Source organism: Pyxicephalus adspersus, chromosome 7, assembly GCF_032062135.1.
Source record: "Pyxicephalus adspersus chromosome 7, UCB_Pads_2.0, whole genome shotgun sequence".
NCBI classification, from domain to species: Eukaryota; Metazoa; Chordata; class Amphibia; order Anura; family Pyxicephalidae; genus Pyxicephalus; species Pyxicephalus adspersus.
In genome coordinates this window covers 11165778-11184145 of record NC_092864.1, presented here as the reverse complement: position 1 = coordinate 11184145, position 18368 = coordinate 11165778, and the positions used below count along the sequence as shown (strand labels likewise).

The 18368-nt window shown below is 39.3% G+C and overlaps 2 protein-coding genes across 2 annotated transcripts in view; one reads left to right on the top strand and one right to left on the bottom strand.

The window, feature by feature from the left end:
* GRAP (GRB2 related adaptor protein) overlaps window positions 1-9493 on the top strand; it is a 36730-nt gene extending 27237 nt beyond the window's left edge. The window contains exons 5-6 of the mRNA XM_072417460.1: window positions 1486-1648; window positions 6903-9493. Coding sequence (XP_072273561.1) covers window positions 1486-1648; window positions 6903-7085 — 346 coding nt within the window. The 3' untranslated portion in view covers window positions 7086-9493. The remainder of the gene's footprint in view (window positions 1-1485; window positions 1649-6902) is intronic.
* Window positions 9494-11072: 1579 nt separating this feature from the next.
* SLC5A10 (solute carrier family 5 member 10) overlaps window positions 11073-18368 on the bottom strand; it is a 92848-nt gene continuing 85552 nt past the window's right edge. The window contains exons 15-16 of the mRNA XM_072417458.1: window positions 15740-15848; window positions 11073-13433 (exon numbers count right to left, since the gene is read on the bottom strand). Coding sequence (XP_072273559.1) covers window positions 13252-13433; window positions 15740-15848 — 291 coding nt within the window. The 3' untranslated portion in view covers window positions 11073-13251. The remainder of the gene's footprint in view (window positions 13434-15739; window positions 15849-18368) is intronic.

Below are 18368 nucleotides of genomic sequence, written 5' to 3'. Positions count from 1 at the left end.
GGGGGGGGGGGGGGGTTATGTCATGTCATCCCTACAGATTGCCAAAAAGATCATTGGTGTCAGTGGTACCTGACCTTTAAGGTCCGAATTACCCATTGCTCAAAGAACCCCTACAAACTTCTGGAGGGGCCCTAGTTGAGAAATAATGGGTTACACTTTTGTTAATTTGGTCAAAATGTCACTTAAATTGTAACATAAAACAAGTTACTTTAAAACAAAAGAATGTAAATAATGAGCACAGAAACCAGTTAGACTGGAACACTAATGATATTTTGATACTTAGGCCGCTTAGAGGGAATAGAATGTGGATCAGTCTGAGCTCTGGACGGATTAGAAAAACAAGCTGTACGGCTTTGACAAATCATGGACAATTCCATTAAAGTGGACTCTCCTCCTTTACAAACTAGAGACAGTGCAGCTAATTTACCAAAGGAAAATGGTAAAAGCATGGAATAAAATAACTCAGAAATTAGTTTGAGAGTGTGGATGTGCGTACACCAACAATTGCAACCATTTAACACATCGGGTAAAAGTAGACTCTTTGGGCCTGATTTATTAAAGCTCTCCAAGGCTAGAGAGAATACACTTTCATCAGTGAAGCTGGGTGATCCAGCAAACCTGGAATGGATTTCTTCAATGTCATTTGCTATTTGTTAGCAAATGCTTTGAATCCTGGACCAGACTTATCCCAGGTTTGTTGGATCACTCAGCTTCACTGGTGAAAGTGTATTCTCTGCAGCCTTGGAGAGCTTAATTTAAATCAGGGCCTTTGCATACACTTCAGTCCCTATTTAGGCTGAAATAAACCTCGCTATATTCGCTTGTTCCCATTCCATGCAATCTTTGGCCATCTTGATTGGCCAGGCTGGGATGACACGTGGGAGTTCATTCAGTCTTGGTAAGAGCAGGGGAAGCCAGGATTGTTGGGTATTCTGGCAACCAAGACGGCTGAGAGTGATCAGGCGGGTAACATTGCTTATTGCAGAAAACAGATCTCCTGTTTTTTTCTGCAATAATGCCCAGACTGATCCAACATTTTTAAAAGGTTCAGCTTTAATGTCTGCACTGCACTTTTGTACTTTATACACAGAGCATTATACAAACATTAGGAATGATAATTACTGCATTCTGCCTATGTAACTCACTCCATGTTCTATGTGTGTAGCAATTGATACACCTATAGATTATTGTAAGTGAATTAAGTGACACTTAATTGTGCTGCTAATAAAGGTCCGTGTGCTCCTAACTATACTGGAAACAAGCAACATCTCTGTTCGGTTACCAATTTTTTTTAATAAAAAGTTTTCAGTCAGAGTGAATTTCCGTTTTGCAGAATTTAAATTTTGCAAATGGCAGCACTGGAAGCTGAAAATGTTGAAAATGTTGATTGCACATTAAAGTTTGGCCATATTTCAGTATTATTTTCTTATCCTGTGCTGTAAATATATTTACTTATAACATTTTAATATTTGTTTCATATTCCAGTTATGGCCATCACGTACAGCATTTTAAAGTTCTTCGAGAAAAATCTGGAACCTATTACTTGTGGGAAACCAAATTCGGCTCGCTCAATGAACTTGTGGAGTTTTATCGATCGAGTTCCATTGCAAAGACCCATTCAGTGTTTCTAAAAGATGAAGAAGAAAAGGTAATTTTTTGGAAGGTTAGGGGGTTCACCATATATATTCCAAAGGTGTATTATCCCAATTTTTGACTAAATCTGCTTTCGTTTTGGAGAAATTGGAGATTTGTTTGTGGCACTTTAGGCTATGTTTACACTGGCTGTGCAGTTGTGGTGCATTTACTACTTCCTCATGCCAGGGAACCACTCAAAAGATTCTACATGTATCTTCTCCCGATGGCAACTCCATCGGGAATTAATAGGGGTGTCAGTAATTGGTACCAGTACTGCTCACTGACACCAGCTGTTAAATGTGCAGAAGCTGGTTCTTTAAGTGTTCAAGGAAGCCACGTGGGATCGCTCAATCTTAAAGCACCCTGGGTTGTCAAACTAATTTTCAATTTTTCACAGACAATAGGCTTAATAATTCTGTTTAAAGAGCAGAACGTTATAATGGCATTTGCAGCTGTCAGTGAAATTTCCCAGGCTCTCCCTAGCTATTCCGTGACACATAAACAAGAGTTCTGGGATGAAAGCCGTCCTGTAAACGTTTTCGCTCTGTTTGTGTCCCGGGTGTTTACAAGCACAATGGGGCGCACAACTCCCAATAAAATCTTTGGCTGCAGCACTGTGTCATTATTTTGGTATTAACTTTTATCCAATCAGACACCGCTGTTGCCTCTTTACAAGTGGCAAACCCTAAGTGTAAAGCGCTGTAAAGATTCACCCAGAAAAAATAATTACTGACATGCTTCAGGCTTTCGGACCTGCCCAGCTTGTACACATATCCCATGCCAACCTCACCGGAGAAAGCACGTTCATAGACAAACAATGTGTTCAATGTGTTTATAACGGAGGAGAGCTGGGAAGGGTTGTTTCTGAGAAAGTTGTTTTTAGTCTCATACAGGCATTAAATATTAATTATCATGTAAATTGATTGTTAGTGATCGTTTTGGGGGACAGCCTGCTCTTTTTTTATAGAAAGGAGGCACCCGCTTCATCCTTTCTAATAGTAAATATTGGTTGCTAGTGTTCTGTCATTTAGTAATACCCCATAGCCAACATGATGCTGACAAGAAAGAAAATACCTAGACTGGGTTTCTGTAAGGAGAAGAAGCATTTATCTTCCCAGCTCAGTCCAGTTTTTACAAATAATTCCCAGCCCTGAGAGAACAATTAGCATCTGTGCTTTCTGTGGATCCCAAATTTCCCATCTCTTTCCATAAATTGTTCCACATCTGAAAGTCCACCATCAGCTATGAAGCCAAAAAGCCTCAAGTGTTATTTCCAGTGAGATATACCAAATATAGAAATTTCCAAATGAGTGGTAAGAAAGTTTTACAGCTTGCTGTGTCATCTGCTTCTTCTGTAGACCATTAATAAATGATCTAGCATGAAAAAAGATAGGATATGCTAATTACATCACACAAACTCTTCACGCTGTATTGTACTTTCAGTAGGACTTTTTGGGGAAATTCAATATTTACATAAGTGTATACTTTTGCTTCTATTATTATTTTCAGTTTATAGATATATAAGCAGTGACACACTCTGCTGCCTGCTAAACAGAGCCAATGATGCTGTAGGGCAGGGGTGTCAAACTCAAATACACAGTGGGCCAAAATATAAAACTTAGACCAAGTCGTAGGCTAACCCTGAAATTTAATGAAAAAATTGAGGAAGTTTTCCTTCTCGTTAGATATAAACCCTTTTCATATGGAAACAAGAGGGTTTGCTTTACAGTTAATCTGGAACAAGCTTATAATAGAGAAAGAGGCATAAAAAAAATTTTTTATTTTATTTTGGAAAATATGTTATGCCTCTTTCTCTATTTGTAGCCTTCTGAGGTAAATTTCAATGGTAACCTTTTGGCACAGGCTAACAATATTAATACCAATATATCTTTTATGAAAATTAGCCCATGCCTTGGAGTAGCAAGGAAAAGTACAGCTGAGTGCTGGAAATGCCAGACGTGGCCAATGCGGAGCTAAATATTATGAGTGGCCCGCCACTGAAACTCCCTCTTCATTGAAATAGCATCGCTACTAAAATTCCCGGCATTATTTGCGTCTATAAAACAGTCCAATGCGAGGTCGTGCATAGGCAGAGAGCCTATAGACGCGTGTGATGCCAGGCGAGTTGCAGTTCATATTTGGGATTCCTTTGGGGGCCAAAAAAAAAGGACGTTGGGGGCCAGAGTTTGACACCCCTGCTGTAGGGGGAAAAAATGACCAACTAAATAACCACCAATATGGCGTCTACCCGGTCTGGTGCTAGGGCAATGGGAGTTTCTCACAGGTCAGTTATACGATCCGTGTAGATGGTACGTGCATGGAGTAGCTTTCAAGCAATGGCCATTTCCACCGGTCAACAAGGGTCCTTAATAAGAATCCAGCTGTAACAATTGGGAATTGCAAAAAGTGGGCAACACATATATGTCCATTGAACCTGAGACCCTATACAATGTCCACATCATTCTGATAACAGTTCCTCTTTGCTTCTACAGTTTAGAATCACAGAAAGAGAGAGTGAGAGGAACTAGATTGGGTTTCACTTCTCTTATTATCAATCTACTTGCTAGCAGCTCTGAGCTCATGGGACCTGTGAGCTGGTGGATGCAGGTGGGGACAGCCATGCATGAAAGGTGCATTCATTATATCTAAAGGCATCTGTTCCATTTTTTTCCACTTCACTTTTTTAGCAGATAAAAAAATGTTCCATGCACAAGATTTACATAAGGGAGTAAACCAGTATCAGACTGTTTATTTTGTTTGTTTACAACCTAATGTTTTATTGTTTAATTATTATTACCTCGTATTTACATATCAATGACAAATTACGCAGCACTATCTATACCAGGCACAGGCAAACTACAGCCCGCGGGCCGTATACGGCCCAATAAGGATGTTTCTCCGGCCCTTTGGGTGTTCAGTGGCTCTGGCAGGTGCCACCCTGAGAAGGGTCAGGAGAAGGACTCTGCTGGTGGGGGCACACCGGCCAGAGCCATGGAACACATCCCCCGGATCTGAGCTTGCGATGGGAGAGTGGCAGGCAGTGTCCCTGCGCACAACCTGCCCACTCTCCTATCGCAGGCTGAGATCTGTGATGGGAGAGTGGGCGGAGTTATGTGGGGTAATGTTCAGTGGTGTCATTATGGCATAACCCCTCCCACTCCCATCGGCCCAGCCCCTCTGTCAAATTTTTTTTTCAGATTGTGGGTCAAAAAGTTTGCCCACTCCTGGTCTATAGGCATATCACTCACAGGTCCACATGGGAGCTCACAATCTAATAACCCTACCATCAAAAATATATGCACTCAGAACTGTCATGCAGCCATCTCCGGGGTGCACGTAGCCAGCAAGCAGCAGCAATGAGGGTCCAGGAGCTCAGCAGCTCCAAGGGTGAAAAAATAGGAAAACAGCAATTGTTTATAACAAGCAGTGCTTTAGCAAATCAGTCATTATCTGGGAAGGGTTTACATCTAATTCTATTTCTCCCGGAGGCCCTCTTTATGTCATGTATTTTTGATAAATGTACAATGTAATAAAACATAATGCAGAGAGATTTATATCAGGAGGCGGGCATGTTTATAGGATTGGCTTCATTGCAGGCCATTCAGTGAAGTCAATCACCTCATAGCTGGCAGGTTTTCAAGTCTTTAATGTATATTTTTTTTGCCGACAGTTTCATTACAGTGATGCTGAAAAATGCCGGCCCGCCCAGCCTGGAGGTGCTAAGTCTGTGTATGTAATTTTGAAAGAAATATGATTGAGATCAATGTCTATTAGAATTGCCATTGCAGTGTATAGTTACAGAACAGCCCACACACATAAACAGTATTAGGTCAACGGTCTAAAAAGCTGGCTGTGTTGCACCTTGCAACCAATCAGAATCCCTGTTTGTTCTTTAGAAGTTGGTCTTACAAGCTCCCTGCACGGTCACACACACTGTCACTCCTTGCAGGAGCAGGTCACAGTATGTCCGATTGTTTAGGCAAAGTATAGGACTGCTCAAGATCCAGATCAATGCTCTTACACTATAGTCCAAAAAAAAGAAAAAGCATACAAAGCTTTCCTTTTCTATTCAACCTCATGCTAAACAAGCATAATTACAAAAGCAACAAATGTAAAAAGACATTAAATAACAAACCTTTGACTTTTAGGCCTTTAAAGCTGAAATCTGAGCACAAAACCTTTCATTTAAATATATTCATTTGCAATAAAGGACTTTCATTCTTCATCCTTTCAATCATTCTTTGTGTGCACCAAGTGCCCTTACAAACCGAGTTACTACCATTTGTAAGTAGCAGTGACATCATCACTGTGCTGCAGAGCTGTGGGAGGGACCCAGAAGGCCCGCCCACTACAAGCTGCCTACAGTTAAAGAGAGGGGTCGTATGCATGACCAGTCACCTTGTACAAGGAGAGAGAGTGTCAGAGACTGGTCTTTAGAACAGGAAATTCTTTTTTAGCACCCAAATGTCATTCTCCATTCCTGAACAAACCTGGAAGAAATACACAAACACCAAATTTTGAATACACAAACCCTTGTATTTAATTAATTTCCTAATCCCGGCTTTAATCTGTATCTTGTACCAGTTATTCTGAAAGTTTTCCTGCATAGTCTGGATATGTTGGTGGGTTCCAAGAAAAAAAGTAAAAGTAAGTAGACTCAGGTTAGGTCTATTCAAGAAGACGGGTCTTTTGGTTCATACAAAGTAACAATTTTGTTTTATCTCATATACAATGAGGAACACAATTGTTGTTATACATTCATTTGAAAAAAGTTCCATAATATGAGTTTACAATGAAACACAGGTTTTAGTGAATTCTACACACGTTTCGCAATACTTGCTTCTTCAGGTGATGTAAGTAAATAATGTATCTGTTAAAGTCATTGGTTGGACCAAGTACCAAATAAGGGTGGAAATCATTAGTACTGTATCAAATGACATTTTTTCTGTGGAGCAGCCATTTCAAGGTGTTGAGTCTCATTTATTTAAATTATAAGGGGTTTTTGAATGCTGGTGAAGTCAAATCACTGACTGGAGGTAGAAAACAGCAACAAAGCCCCAAGTGTAAGAGGAGATATTTAAGAAAGTGGAACTCCTGGATAGTTTCTAAACTGCTGTGTGAAATGATGGACGACTAACTTATCATGGCAGTATCTCCTCCTTCATATATGTTGGTGGGTTTATAATAGAATCTCATACGGGTTTCCATTTTCACCTCTTTCACTTGCCTCAATATATGGCTCATTTTTTTTTCTTCTTTGCTCACAGAGGAAAAAGCTTTTTGTCCAGGCTCAGTACAACTTCCGATCCGACAAGTCCTCCGAACTCTCTTTCCAGCGAGGGGAGATCATTGAAGTCATGGACAGTTCAGATCCCAACTGGTGGAGCGGAAGGATTTCCGGAAGGGTTGGCCTTTTTCCTCGGAACTATGTTAACCAGATCAACATGTGATGGTTGGACCATTGAGCATCAGTTAATGACTCTTAAACCGGGAGTTGTCAGCAGGTGACGACCTCAACCCAACTGAGAAAATTGGAAGACTTCACAACAACCTCATCCTATTGTCTTATCAACGCAGTGAAGGACTTTCCTATGGATTTAATTTTGTATTTTTTTTTAATATTTTTATAACTTTACTCATCTAAGAACAGAATTTTTTTCCTTTATTGGGACATTAATTGTACATAATGATTATACTTGTTTGTTTGCACCTCCAGTAATATAAATACTAGGGACCCAAAAAACAATACTGGAGACAAAAAAAATGAGCGTGAATGCAAACTATGCAAAGTGAAAATGTCATGACCTTTATTGTGCCCTGGTATAGTGGAATCTCAAGAGATAGGAAAGAAGTAGCAACAACAGCAATCAAGGCCAATCTGCAATCTGATAGGACAGAGCAAAGTCAATGCCCAATCATAGGCTGGGGGAGGGTCAAGACCTGGAAGTGAAACTTAATAGAGGAATAACAGGTCCCCTGTTCTGCAAAACTGAGCCTGCTGTATGGCAGTTGTGTAAGTCTAGGGACTGGATGGACAGAAATACAAATTCTATGGCAAGCTGAACACCTCTTATATTTGAATTACAAATCATTATCAATCATTGTTCAGCAAGTCTTGTAGTTTAGACGCCACTGTCTGACTTCACAACCCCGTGTTATTTTCTACTCATTGCACAGTAAGTCAGCAGAGAGATAATAATGGTTCATTATTTAATGATAAGGCTGGATATGGAGTGGTGACCTAAGAACCTACAAAGCTGGACCAAGAAAAGTTTAGCGCCACTTGCCCCACTTTTACTTCTAAAATTCTAAATAGGATCTTTTATAATAAATGGGCAAACCCTGATTAGATTTTACATCAAGGCTTGTAGGTTTTACTTCAATATCTAATGATATTATTATTTTTGGGCATGGTGATCCTTGTTTAGGACTTTGCTCCTATAGGGACCAATACTGTGTCTCTGTTACCCCAATGTGCTCCTTCATTGTCACTTTGTATCAGAGGCTGATGGGGGGGGGCAACGATTTTCTTATTACAAATTACACAGGAATCGGTTACGTTGTCACCATCAAGAGACCCTAAAAAGTGCCATACGGCCATTGCTGGAATGTTGGGGACATGATGTGGCTGCAAAGTGAAGCAGCTCAGATGCAACAAAGTATAAAAAATGTGAAAACAAGTAAAACATTGACAAACTTATGTATGATACACGGTTCTTTAGCAAATGTCATTCGATTGAGTTTAAATTTGCTTTAATATCTTCTACAATAAATAATAATTATATCTGTGCATAAAGGAAGTGTATTCTTCCTCTGTACCCTGATAATATTAAGTAATTCCAACTTGTCTGCCCCAATATCACATTCCACAGCCTAAACCTTCTCAGTAATAGGTTTCCATGGGACAACTTATACAGGCTGCAAGGACTTACCATGCACATATATATATTATAAAGGCAAAGATAGGTGGTCAGGGTGAGCAGGCTTTAATATTTGCTTTATGTAGCATTTTTGCCTGAAGAGTCAGGGTTCCCCAAGGTCTAAAAGGTGCTTCCTTGGTCAATGCCATTCTTGCACATGCCTGCTACAGGTTCCCTTTAAAGTGTATATAAAGGGAAAACTTTTAGCTAGAGAAATTATGAAGATCCTTGTCTTTTTCTTGGTCTACATTTCATAAGAGAGAGATTTCTATTTACTTTCTATCCTGATGATCCAGCAAAAAATAAGAAGACATCTCAACAATATCCCCACTCAGAATAATCCAATTGGATGATTTTCCTTTCATTTCCTGTTAATGTGACAACGCCAAAATGTTGTATTTTCTATAATATCACCCAATAGGAGACAATGGCCATTGGAACAAAATGTGAAGGTGTGTTTACTGGCAGGACAAAAGTTTTACCCTCTCCACTTTCTTTCCAAAATGTCTCCATCTATTGCCCTCCATTGTTTAGAGAAGTTTTATTGTTTAGAATGTGTTATTTATTAAATGACATAGATGTATATAAAATGAACATTTATCTAAATGAAGTTTTTTTTTTGCTTGATAGGTAGCTGCACCTCTGTGGTTGTTGCCTATATACAGCCCGGCAGACTGCACGCGTACAATTTGCAATAATATTGTATCAGCTTTTATAAAACAAAAATGTAAGTGGTTAGACATTAGTTTTATCACTTCTGAGAAATGGAAAGCCACCAATTCTTGAGTTTGGTATAATTGTATATTTGTGTAAGAGATTGCTGACCTTTCTTGTGTGATTTCCTATTTGTTACAGTGAGATCGTATCCTCAGTGAGTGTGTATTATGAATTGGTATCATTGTAGTGTTTACATAAAATATTTTTTGATGTATCTTTTTTATAGGTGTGCAGTGCCATGTTTTTATTTTTATATTACATATACAAATCTGTGAAATTTTTCTTCTGTATTTTAGGCACCTGTGATGAAGAATTAACTTTAATTAAATGGAGGCTTCTATATCAAAGATAAAAAAGAAGTCTGGGCCTAGACATGAAGGAATCTTTGAAATAATTTTCAGGTCTTCAGGGAACCCCTTCTATTATTTCTATATCCACAGCTTACAATATATCCGTGGTGGTCATTGGTAAGAATGTCTCTTACATTGCTGGCCATTGGGAAGAATGTCACCCTTACAGATAGTAAACAAGATCATTGGCGTCACCTAAACTGACCTGAGAAGCACAAATTGTTCATTGCTCTAGGAATCCCTGTGGAGGAACCTTGGGTGAGAAACACTGGGGTAGATCCTCAAACCCTGTCTATAACTAAAATATCACAAATAGGTGGACTGACCCTTTTTTGATCATTTCCAACCTTATTTTGATCATTTAGCTTGGGTCGTTTTATAAAGGCATGCCTGCGTGGTTCCAATTTTTTTATTTGCAATAAACCCTATGGAATAATAAAGACTTCTCTGTGTGGCTAATACCAAAGCAAAATACAATTACATAGAAAGTAATGGGGGTGTACTTATAAAGCAGTGAATATGACATAGCTTGAAACATTCCTTAGGGGAGAAAAAATCAATTAGCCTGATTTATTAAAGCTCTCCAAGACTGGAGAGAATACACTTTCATCAGTGAAGCTGAGTGATCCAGCAAACCTGGAATTAATTTCTTCAAAGTCATTAGCTATTTGCTAACAAATGTTTTCAATCCTGGACCAGATCCATTCCAATTATGCTGGATCACCCAGCTTCACTGATGAAAGTGTATCCTATGTTTTAAGGAATGTCAGGTTCACTGCTTTAAGAATAGACCCCATGGAGTTATCAGATGAATTGACCCCCTCTTACCAAATCACCAGGACCATTCTAATACATTGCCCTTTACAAACAATAAATATGAGGACTGGATACTATCATGATTCCATCTACAACCCTGAGATTTCCAAGCCCAAGTAGATTTAAAGCAGCCGGTGAGACAACAGGAAATTTAACACAAAGTAGCACAGGAATACTCTAGAAAATCTAAACATATGAATGTGGTCATTCAGTCATATGTTCTCATTTGTGGATCTTTGGACCATACTGTGATGTTCTGGCCTTGTTTCAGAAGCTGTTTCAGCCAATCATATTTAGGTATTTATTCTTTAATATTATCCAGGTATGGGTTTAATTGGTTGTTATGAGTTGTCTCAGCTCGTTCTTCACTTATACAGTGCAACAAAACTACAGATGAAAGTCGGCATTTTATCACAACATCATTACCACCAATATAGTGTTTTGTAAATATCAGCTCTATATAATTTGTTTTTGGGGTAACATAGGTCCTTTAATTTTACCCTGGACGACTACCTTGATCCCAGACATGTGCTGGATGATACAATATAATTCTCCCAAGCAGGAAAGCCCCACCTACTGTCTCATTGTCTTTTAGCCTTTAATTGTCTTGAAGAATTTGCATACTAAACAAGGGCCTGGTGACTATAATTGCTTTAATGGGAAGCAGCGTACAGAGGTTCAGCCAGATTTCCAGACAGCTCAGCAATTTATTTATTAATGTGAGTTCATTTCATTTCTTTCCCTCAAGCTGATCCTAAAATTGTCACATGGGACTTAAAAAGATGAACACTTTTCCCTTGAAAACATCCAAAGACATGGCAGCCAATCAGCTTCCCCAATACTCCACCGGAACCTTGTTAAGAAGATTTTGATTGGTTGCTGTGGACAGGAACAACAATCAACAATACTGTAAACCAATAAAAATCCTGAAAATAATCCCTACCAACCATAAAATTAGAATAGAACTATGAACAAATATAAAAATAACATATATGGTGTCTACCTTGTACCACTTTACTGCTTTTGACAGAATTGTTGGTGAAAACACTGTAAAGTTGTTGCAGTATAGTTTTAAGGTCACCATACACTAGTCGATAGGTATATGATTGATTTCACACGATCATTTACTTGACATATCTATCATGAACCTATTGACCAACCCAATGGAGCTTTGCTCCACTCCTCCATCAACCCCCTTCCCCAGGCTGACAAGTAAATAACCGATTCCCCAAGCAACCAATGAGAGCGCTTCCTGCTGTTTACATTAACAACAAGCAGATTGGTATTGTAAACCACAAGCAGCTCTCCTATTGGTTTTTGGTTTTTTAAGGACTCCTATGTGAGCACTGAGCACATCTCATGCAGGATGGTGACCAATGGTGGAACACACGCCGTCATGTATTACTGAGATGTACTGCACATAGCCAGACACTATTACACGTTTCAGGTTGTATTGATGTCTATTAGATACATTTAGTGATAAAAATGATATATTTAGCCAGCTGTGTTATCCTTCTTGTGTTTAATTTACAGAACTTGGGACACGAGCACTTTGCAATGCTATACAATGGGAATGTATGCAATATACCATTAATGGAAGTTATGAAAGCTGAATGCCAGGTAACTAAATACATACAATGAAGCTGGTTTACCTTGCAAAGGATTAGTATTTCTGTGCAGCTGAGATTTACACAGACATTCCACGTATAACAGCAAGGTGATTACCACCAATTACAGTTGACTATCACATTGGTCAGGATTTATTAAAGTTCACAAGATTGGAGAAGATAGACTGTCATGGTTGGTGATCCAGCAAATGGGTGTAATGAATTTCTTAAAAAATCATTTGTTTTTAGTTGGTAAAAGATTTCAGTGCTAGACCAGATCCATTCCAAGTTTTCTGGATCACCCAAGTTCTCCCATTATATTCAATCTTCTCCAGTCTTGGAGAACTTTAATGAATCAGGCCCATTGTGTCCTCTCTCCACCTCCATCATTCTGATAGCATAGTGAATGAGCAGGAACAGACTAATAATGTCATCTCCTTCCTACCAGCATACCCCTCATTAACTTGCATGCAAAGCCCCGGTTGGGCTCCCAGTCCTGCTCCTTCCTATCCTAATATAAGCTTTGCTTCATTAGTGGCTGCCACTTTTTTCTGAAATCCAGATTCTTGCACTGCTTACATTGCAAAAAAAATAATTGATGATGCATTAATGAATACAGAGGTGCCATAAATTGCTTCTTTTCTATCTGTCTATTATTTAGCTTTATTAGAACGTATTGCCCAAGTGACTCAGTAATATTAGGAAATGTTTGAATCCTGACAACTTCCTGAGTGTCATCTCTATATAAAATGCTTTTAAAAGCCCCTTTTTTTATTAACGAGGAGGAGGCGGTTAATTTAATAACACGTTTTACTCATTCATTGAACTTTATGACTGTACACATTCTCAGGAATGTCGCCTTTCTGCCTGTTCAGGTCGCCATTTTGTTTTGGCATGAAAACATTCATCATATGAGGTTTGGTTACCGGAGCCAAAACTATTTTACAGGATCATTAAAAGTGTTGACTTATGGTTTTGGTCGGTGATCTGGCAAATTAGTCATCAGACAAGTAAAGGCAAATAAAATATCCTGGATTGGCTCTCGGAAACATGTAAAGAATCTTTTCTCATATGTAGGCTTTACCAGTGTAAACGTAGACAGTACAGCTCCCCACTTTTTTTTTCTCGTTGCTGCAAGGTCGGATGTGACTGAAAAGGTCCATTTTTAGGGAGAGGTATTCTCAAGATGGAGTCCTTTCTTTAAAGTTATGCAAAATATGCATACAAGAAAATGTTGATACACATCAGAATGATGGCATTGATGCAGCAAACCCGCGCCCAGAACGGGTCCTCCTTGATGCTTCTTTGCTGGACCGGGGATTCAACAGCATCTTTGGGGGAACTACAGAGGGTGCTGCTCCAAGTCCTGCTGCGGGTGGATGCATTTGCTGGAATTGGGAATAAAAATGTGAAAAGAAAAATAAAAAAGAATAAAAAAATGAAAAGGTGTTTCACACTAAATAAAGAAAAAAAAGTACAATGGAATGGTCAGACCTCATGGCACAATCTGAATGCCTTCCGGTACCACCTTAGAATTATTATTCCTCTGAATTTATATATATTTGGTAGTTATTCCTATTAAAGGATGCCTGCTCCTTCAGATAAAGTACAGTTTTCATGTTTGCACCCTTTCTTGACAAAAAGTACCCCCAATGCAGATGTAGACTTGCTGAGATCCAATGGCTTCCCGGATTGGTTACATCCAAAGTGGATGTGCCACTGCAATTGAGCACCATGGGCTTCCATGTGGCTGAGTTCTGAGGCAAGCAGAGACAGTCAGGTGGAAGTCTATGCGGCTGTAATATGCAGGGAAAGTCTGGATGTAGTCATACAAGGGAACCGACAGCTGTCAGTAAGTACACAACTGTGGAAGGTGTACATGCGATAACTGCGCTTTATTTAAAACTACACTTGTCTTTTAAGGGTTCATCCTCCCAAACTAAGAAACTAAACTTTTGTGTTTAGGAGATGCTAGAGAGTTAAATCACCTGATATAGATTGTGGACATTACGTGCTTCCCCTGTATGCCGGCCCATTATGAGGATTTCTCAAACTATCTGCTGGATTTTAGATTATTGGGAATGTATTGGGAGGAGCAGAGACACACAAAGGTGGGCAAGGAAATCCAAAACTCATTGCTGAAGCATCAAAGATAAACTGAGATCCTGCAGCTCCATTACATATCACTTATGAATATATTTATCCCATAAAGAATGCTTCCAATCTTACTTTGATTGTTCAGGTTTCTAATAAAGATTTTATAAATCTTAAATCTCAAACTAAATTCTTGGCTTTAAATGCATTTTGCCAATACATTTAATTTCTTTAAAAATATATTAACGTGAACCATCAATAGCAAACTGAGGGTCCAATATTTCTAACAACCTCAACCCACCAACACAAATAGCTTTTAACACCAGAAGGAAAAAAAACCTTTTCACCATACTCACAAAAACAAATGACTTCCAGGTGAGAAGTTCTGGGTGCTTAAAAAACATATGAAAATGGACCCTCACATTGGGCTGTGCAGCATTCTCATTGGATTTTGAGCTTTTCTCTTCTGGAAGGCACAGGGATGTCACTCAAGCCATCCAGAAGCAACAGGGTTGGGCACAATAAGTGATGTTTTGGCGGGGTAACCAGTATAGGTATAGCTTTTTGGAGCCACTGTCATTGGGGTAGGAGCAAGATCTGCACCATGCAAAGTGCACCATAATTATTTCTCTGTACTCTACAGATATTATTAGCCTAATTGTGTGTTTTCAGGGCAGCAATTGCCTGGTAATTGTCTTATGTATATACCCTGCCGCTTTTGCTTTCTAATGAATATTCCTGCTGTGCTCCTTATTAGTGCTGTTCTGGGATGTGATACAAACCAGGAATGCTGGAGAACTCCATACAGACATCACAGAACTAAACTGAATCGCACATCAGAAATGTAATAGACAACTACTATTTATAAAGGAGAGTGGGAGGTCATCTGAGGGTATTAAATCACATTTTTGATACAGCTGAAAAAAAATCCTGTTGGGTTTTAATGCCATTTGGGGCTATAGTGGGAAGAATTAAGGGATGTGGTCAAAGAAGAACATATAAAATCCAGATATAATTGTATTTGAACTCCTATATTATCAGAACCCAGTGTGTTTAGGGGGGTTCAAATCATTCAAACTCATTCAGGCTGAGTACTGATGATTAAATTGTATACCAGCTAACTGATCACAAGTATTCTTACTACTCCTCAGGATCTCTTCATTTCTATCAGTCAGGTATACACCTATCAGACTCTGATAAGGAGGAATCCACTGAAATGAATCTTTAGTAGATGCACTTGTCTTCTTAATATAGAGGCCTGCCATGACTGAAGTCAGCACCTCATATATAAAGCTAAACGCAGAGAAAAAGTCATTTAGCTCAGTGTATAAGGTGAAGTTGCACTGATGGCATACATTCAGACATGTACAAGCAACAAACCTGATTTATTTTCATGTTCCTTGCACATAATCATTTTTTTTTCAGGATTTTTTAAAAGGGAATTTTTACCTTGTTACACCCCAATACTAAGGTAGGTACAAATTAATTCTACAGTTCTACAATTAATTCTAAGTAAAAAAGGAACTTTAAAGTGATAGGAGCAACTGTAATTTAACCCCTCAATGTGCTAATTTAACATAAAAGAGAAACGAAGTCTCACCTTCACCGTCCCCAGGACCAGAATGGCTTCTAGTAGACACTTTCCTGAGTGTAATTTCAGGTGGTTGGTTTTTTCCTCTCGGTATAGTCCACCAAGTGAGATTTTTCACCTGTCCAAAAAAGAAGTACTACTTATGGTTTATAAAATTATAACCCCCACCCCACTCCCAGTATAGCTTTCATGCTGCCAACATCATTTAATACCCATGCCCTATTGCTGGGGGTCTCATTATCTGAAAGGGCTACCATAGGAAACAATTTGGGGGGTGAATTTAGACATTATTGTGCTCTGTTTTCCTTGCTGGAGGTTCTCACATGAGGAAGCAAAAACCTGTCCTTACCAAGATAGCAGCCTCCATACCGAGACACTATGCAGGATAAGGCATGGTAAAGTAAGTGATGGTACAGACCAGCTACTGAGTGACCTCAGACTATACTGGTGAGAAGAACTTTTTTCCCCTGCCTGCTTTTTAGGGCACAGCTTTCACAGTTATGTTCTTTTTCTAAGTGACAACTGGCACCTAGCTAAAATGTGTGCTTGCATTTAACTGCTATGGATATCTGTCGAAAACTAAAGACCCTGGCAGGGTAACATAAGGGACTTGAGGCCTGGCCTGGGCAACATGTAACAAAACTTTTTAGTTGTTGAGCAGCCATGTTGTTGATCACAGAAGATGGCAAAGTGAGCAGAGGTCAGTACCATCAATCTCCTGAAAGGGTAACACTGATGCTATCAGTGGGATTTTGCAGCCTAAACTGGAAAGAAAAAGACTTTACCCCTTCTATATATCAGTGTCTTAGCTTGTAATAGCATTTAAAACAAAATTCACCAAATACTTTTGTGGATTCACTTCAAATAGTGTGGCTGCTTCGGGACTTCCCTGCGCTGGCAGAGGGCTGAAAGAAGTATGGAAAAGGTAAAACCAATGTCTAATTTTCCTTTGCCCATCTGTGTCCCACTACAGGCTGTTGCCTTCAGTTCCTGCTCTGGAGACACAAGAGGAAGTGAAAGGAATCCCCTGTAGTATGAGGGAAATCCCCTTTTAATTATCTTAATATTATTATTTTAATTATAACTAAATCATTTTATCCATGTTGGAAGTTATCGTCCATTCTTCTGTTTCGGTGACAAGTGCAGTTTTGTTTTTCCATCACTGACATAATTACAAATAGTGCTGAATCTCCTCAATGGGGGCACAGACACAATCACATCAGGGGAGAAATTGATTTAGGTGCTGCTAAAGATTTTAAACAATTGCTGTATTATATGTTACTTTGATGTAGCATAGCACTTAAATGTCACAGCAATTCCATATTTTTTGGACAGTGATATTATTTTTGGACTGATTTTCTGAACTTCATGAAATAATTGGATTTGACATCTTTATCCAGCCTATCGTGGAGAAGTGTGACTTGTATTCTGATTCCTTTTGGTTGCTATGGGTTAGTGCTTTGCTCCCTGCACAATGTACGGAATAGGCACACAGCTCATCTGGGCTGATGGGGACATCAGAGTCCACTGTAAATGCATAAAGCAAAGAATCTGCATGGAAGAGATGGCTTTTAATACTTACCTATCCTAATGCCCACACCATGTACTTCCAGGTATGGAGGATCATGTGTCTCACTTCATGTGGCACTGCTAGGTCAATCAATGCTGCAGAAGGAGTCCATAACCTAGTTTAAGCTATGAATCCTGCAACTCACAGCTTAAGCAGTGTTGTCCAGCAGAACACAGAGGCAGGTAGTCATAGAAAGGTAAGTTATGTGGAGGTCTCTAAGTGTACCTATTGCTTTGGCCTGTGTGGGAAAGGTGCTGATTCCCTAAAATCCCAGTACCAGCACATAAAAGTTCTTGTATCTTGAGTTACATTCTCTGGAATCTTGGCTCACGGTGACTCAATTCATCTTTTTTTTTCTTAGGTACAAAGGCATTTGTTGGATACTAATTGCAGATTAAAATCATTCAAGATTTAAGAGTCTTTTTGTATGATTCAGGATAGCTAAATCATCCCACAGACAAAGAAATATTCTGTTTTCCAGGCTCTGGTGATTCATAAAATAATTGCCCAGAGTGTGGGAAGAGCTTCCTTCCGGCCAAAGTAAAGCTAAGAGTCTAATATGACCTACAAACTGCTCAGCTAATTCTTAACCATTAATAAAGATATGCTTCCAGTATTGGACTATAGCAGCTCACCTGCTCCAATACTTACCTCTGCTTCCTCCTGCTCTTTTCTGTACTGTAGCTGTACCTGTACTTGCGGTAACCTCTAGTGGTCCTGTTAATTACATCTTCCTCGTAAGAATGAGTGGTGCTTGGCACAGAACAAAGGCGACCCGAGACGGTTGACACTTTTGGAAGAAAGGCTGTGCTGCTCCAGGCAGGCAGCACAGAGGAGCTAGATGGTAAGTATTGGACCAAATAGACTTCACTGGAAGTAGGGAGGGCATGCTAAAAAAAGATTGTATGTCTCCACATAGAAGTTTCTGGTCTCTTTGTGAGACTTCCCCACACCAATATGAGTCTCTGACCTGCACAAGGCCATCTATTTGCAGTAACCTTCAGGTTTTATTTTAAAATAGGTTGTAGCATATGCTGTATGGTTGAATATAACTGCCCTGTATGAAGC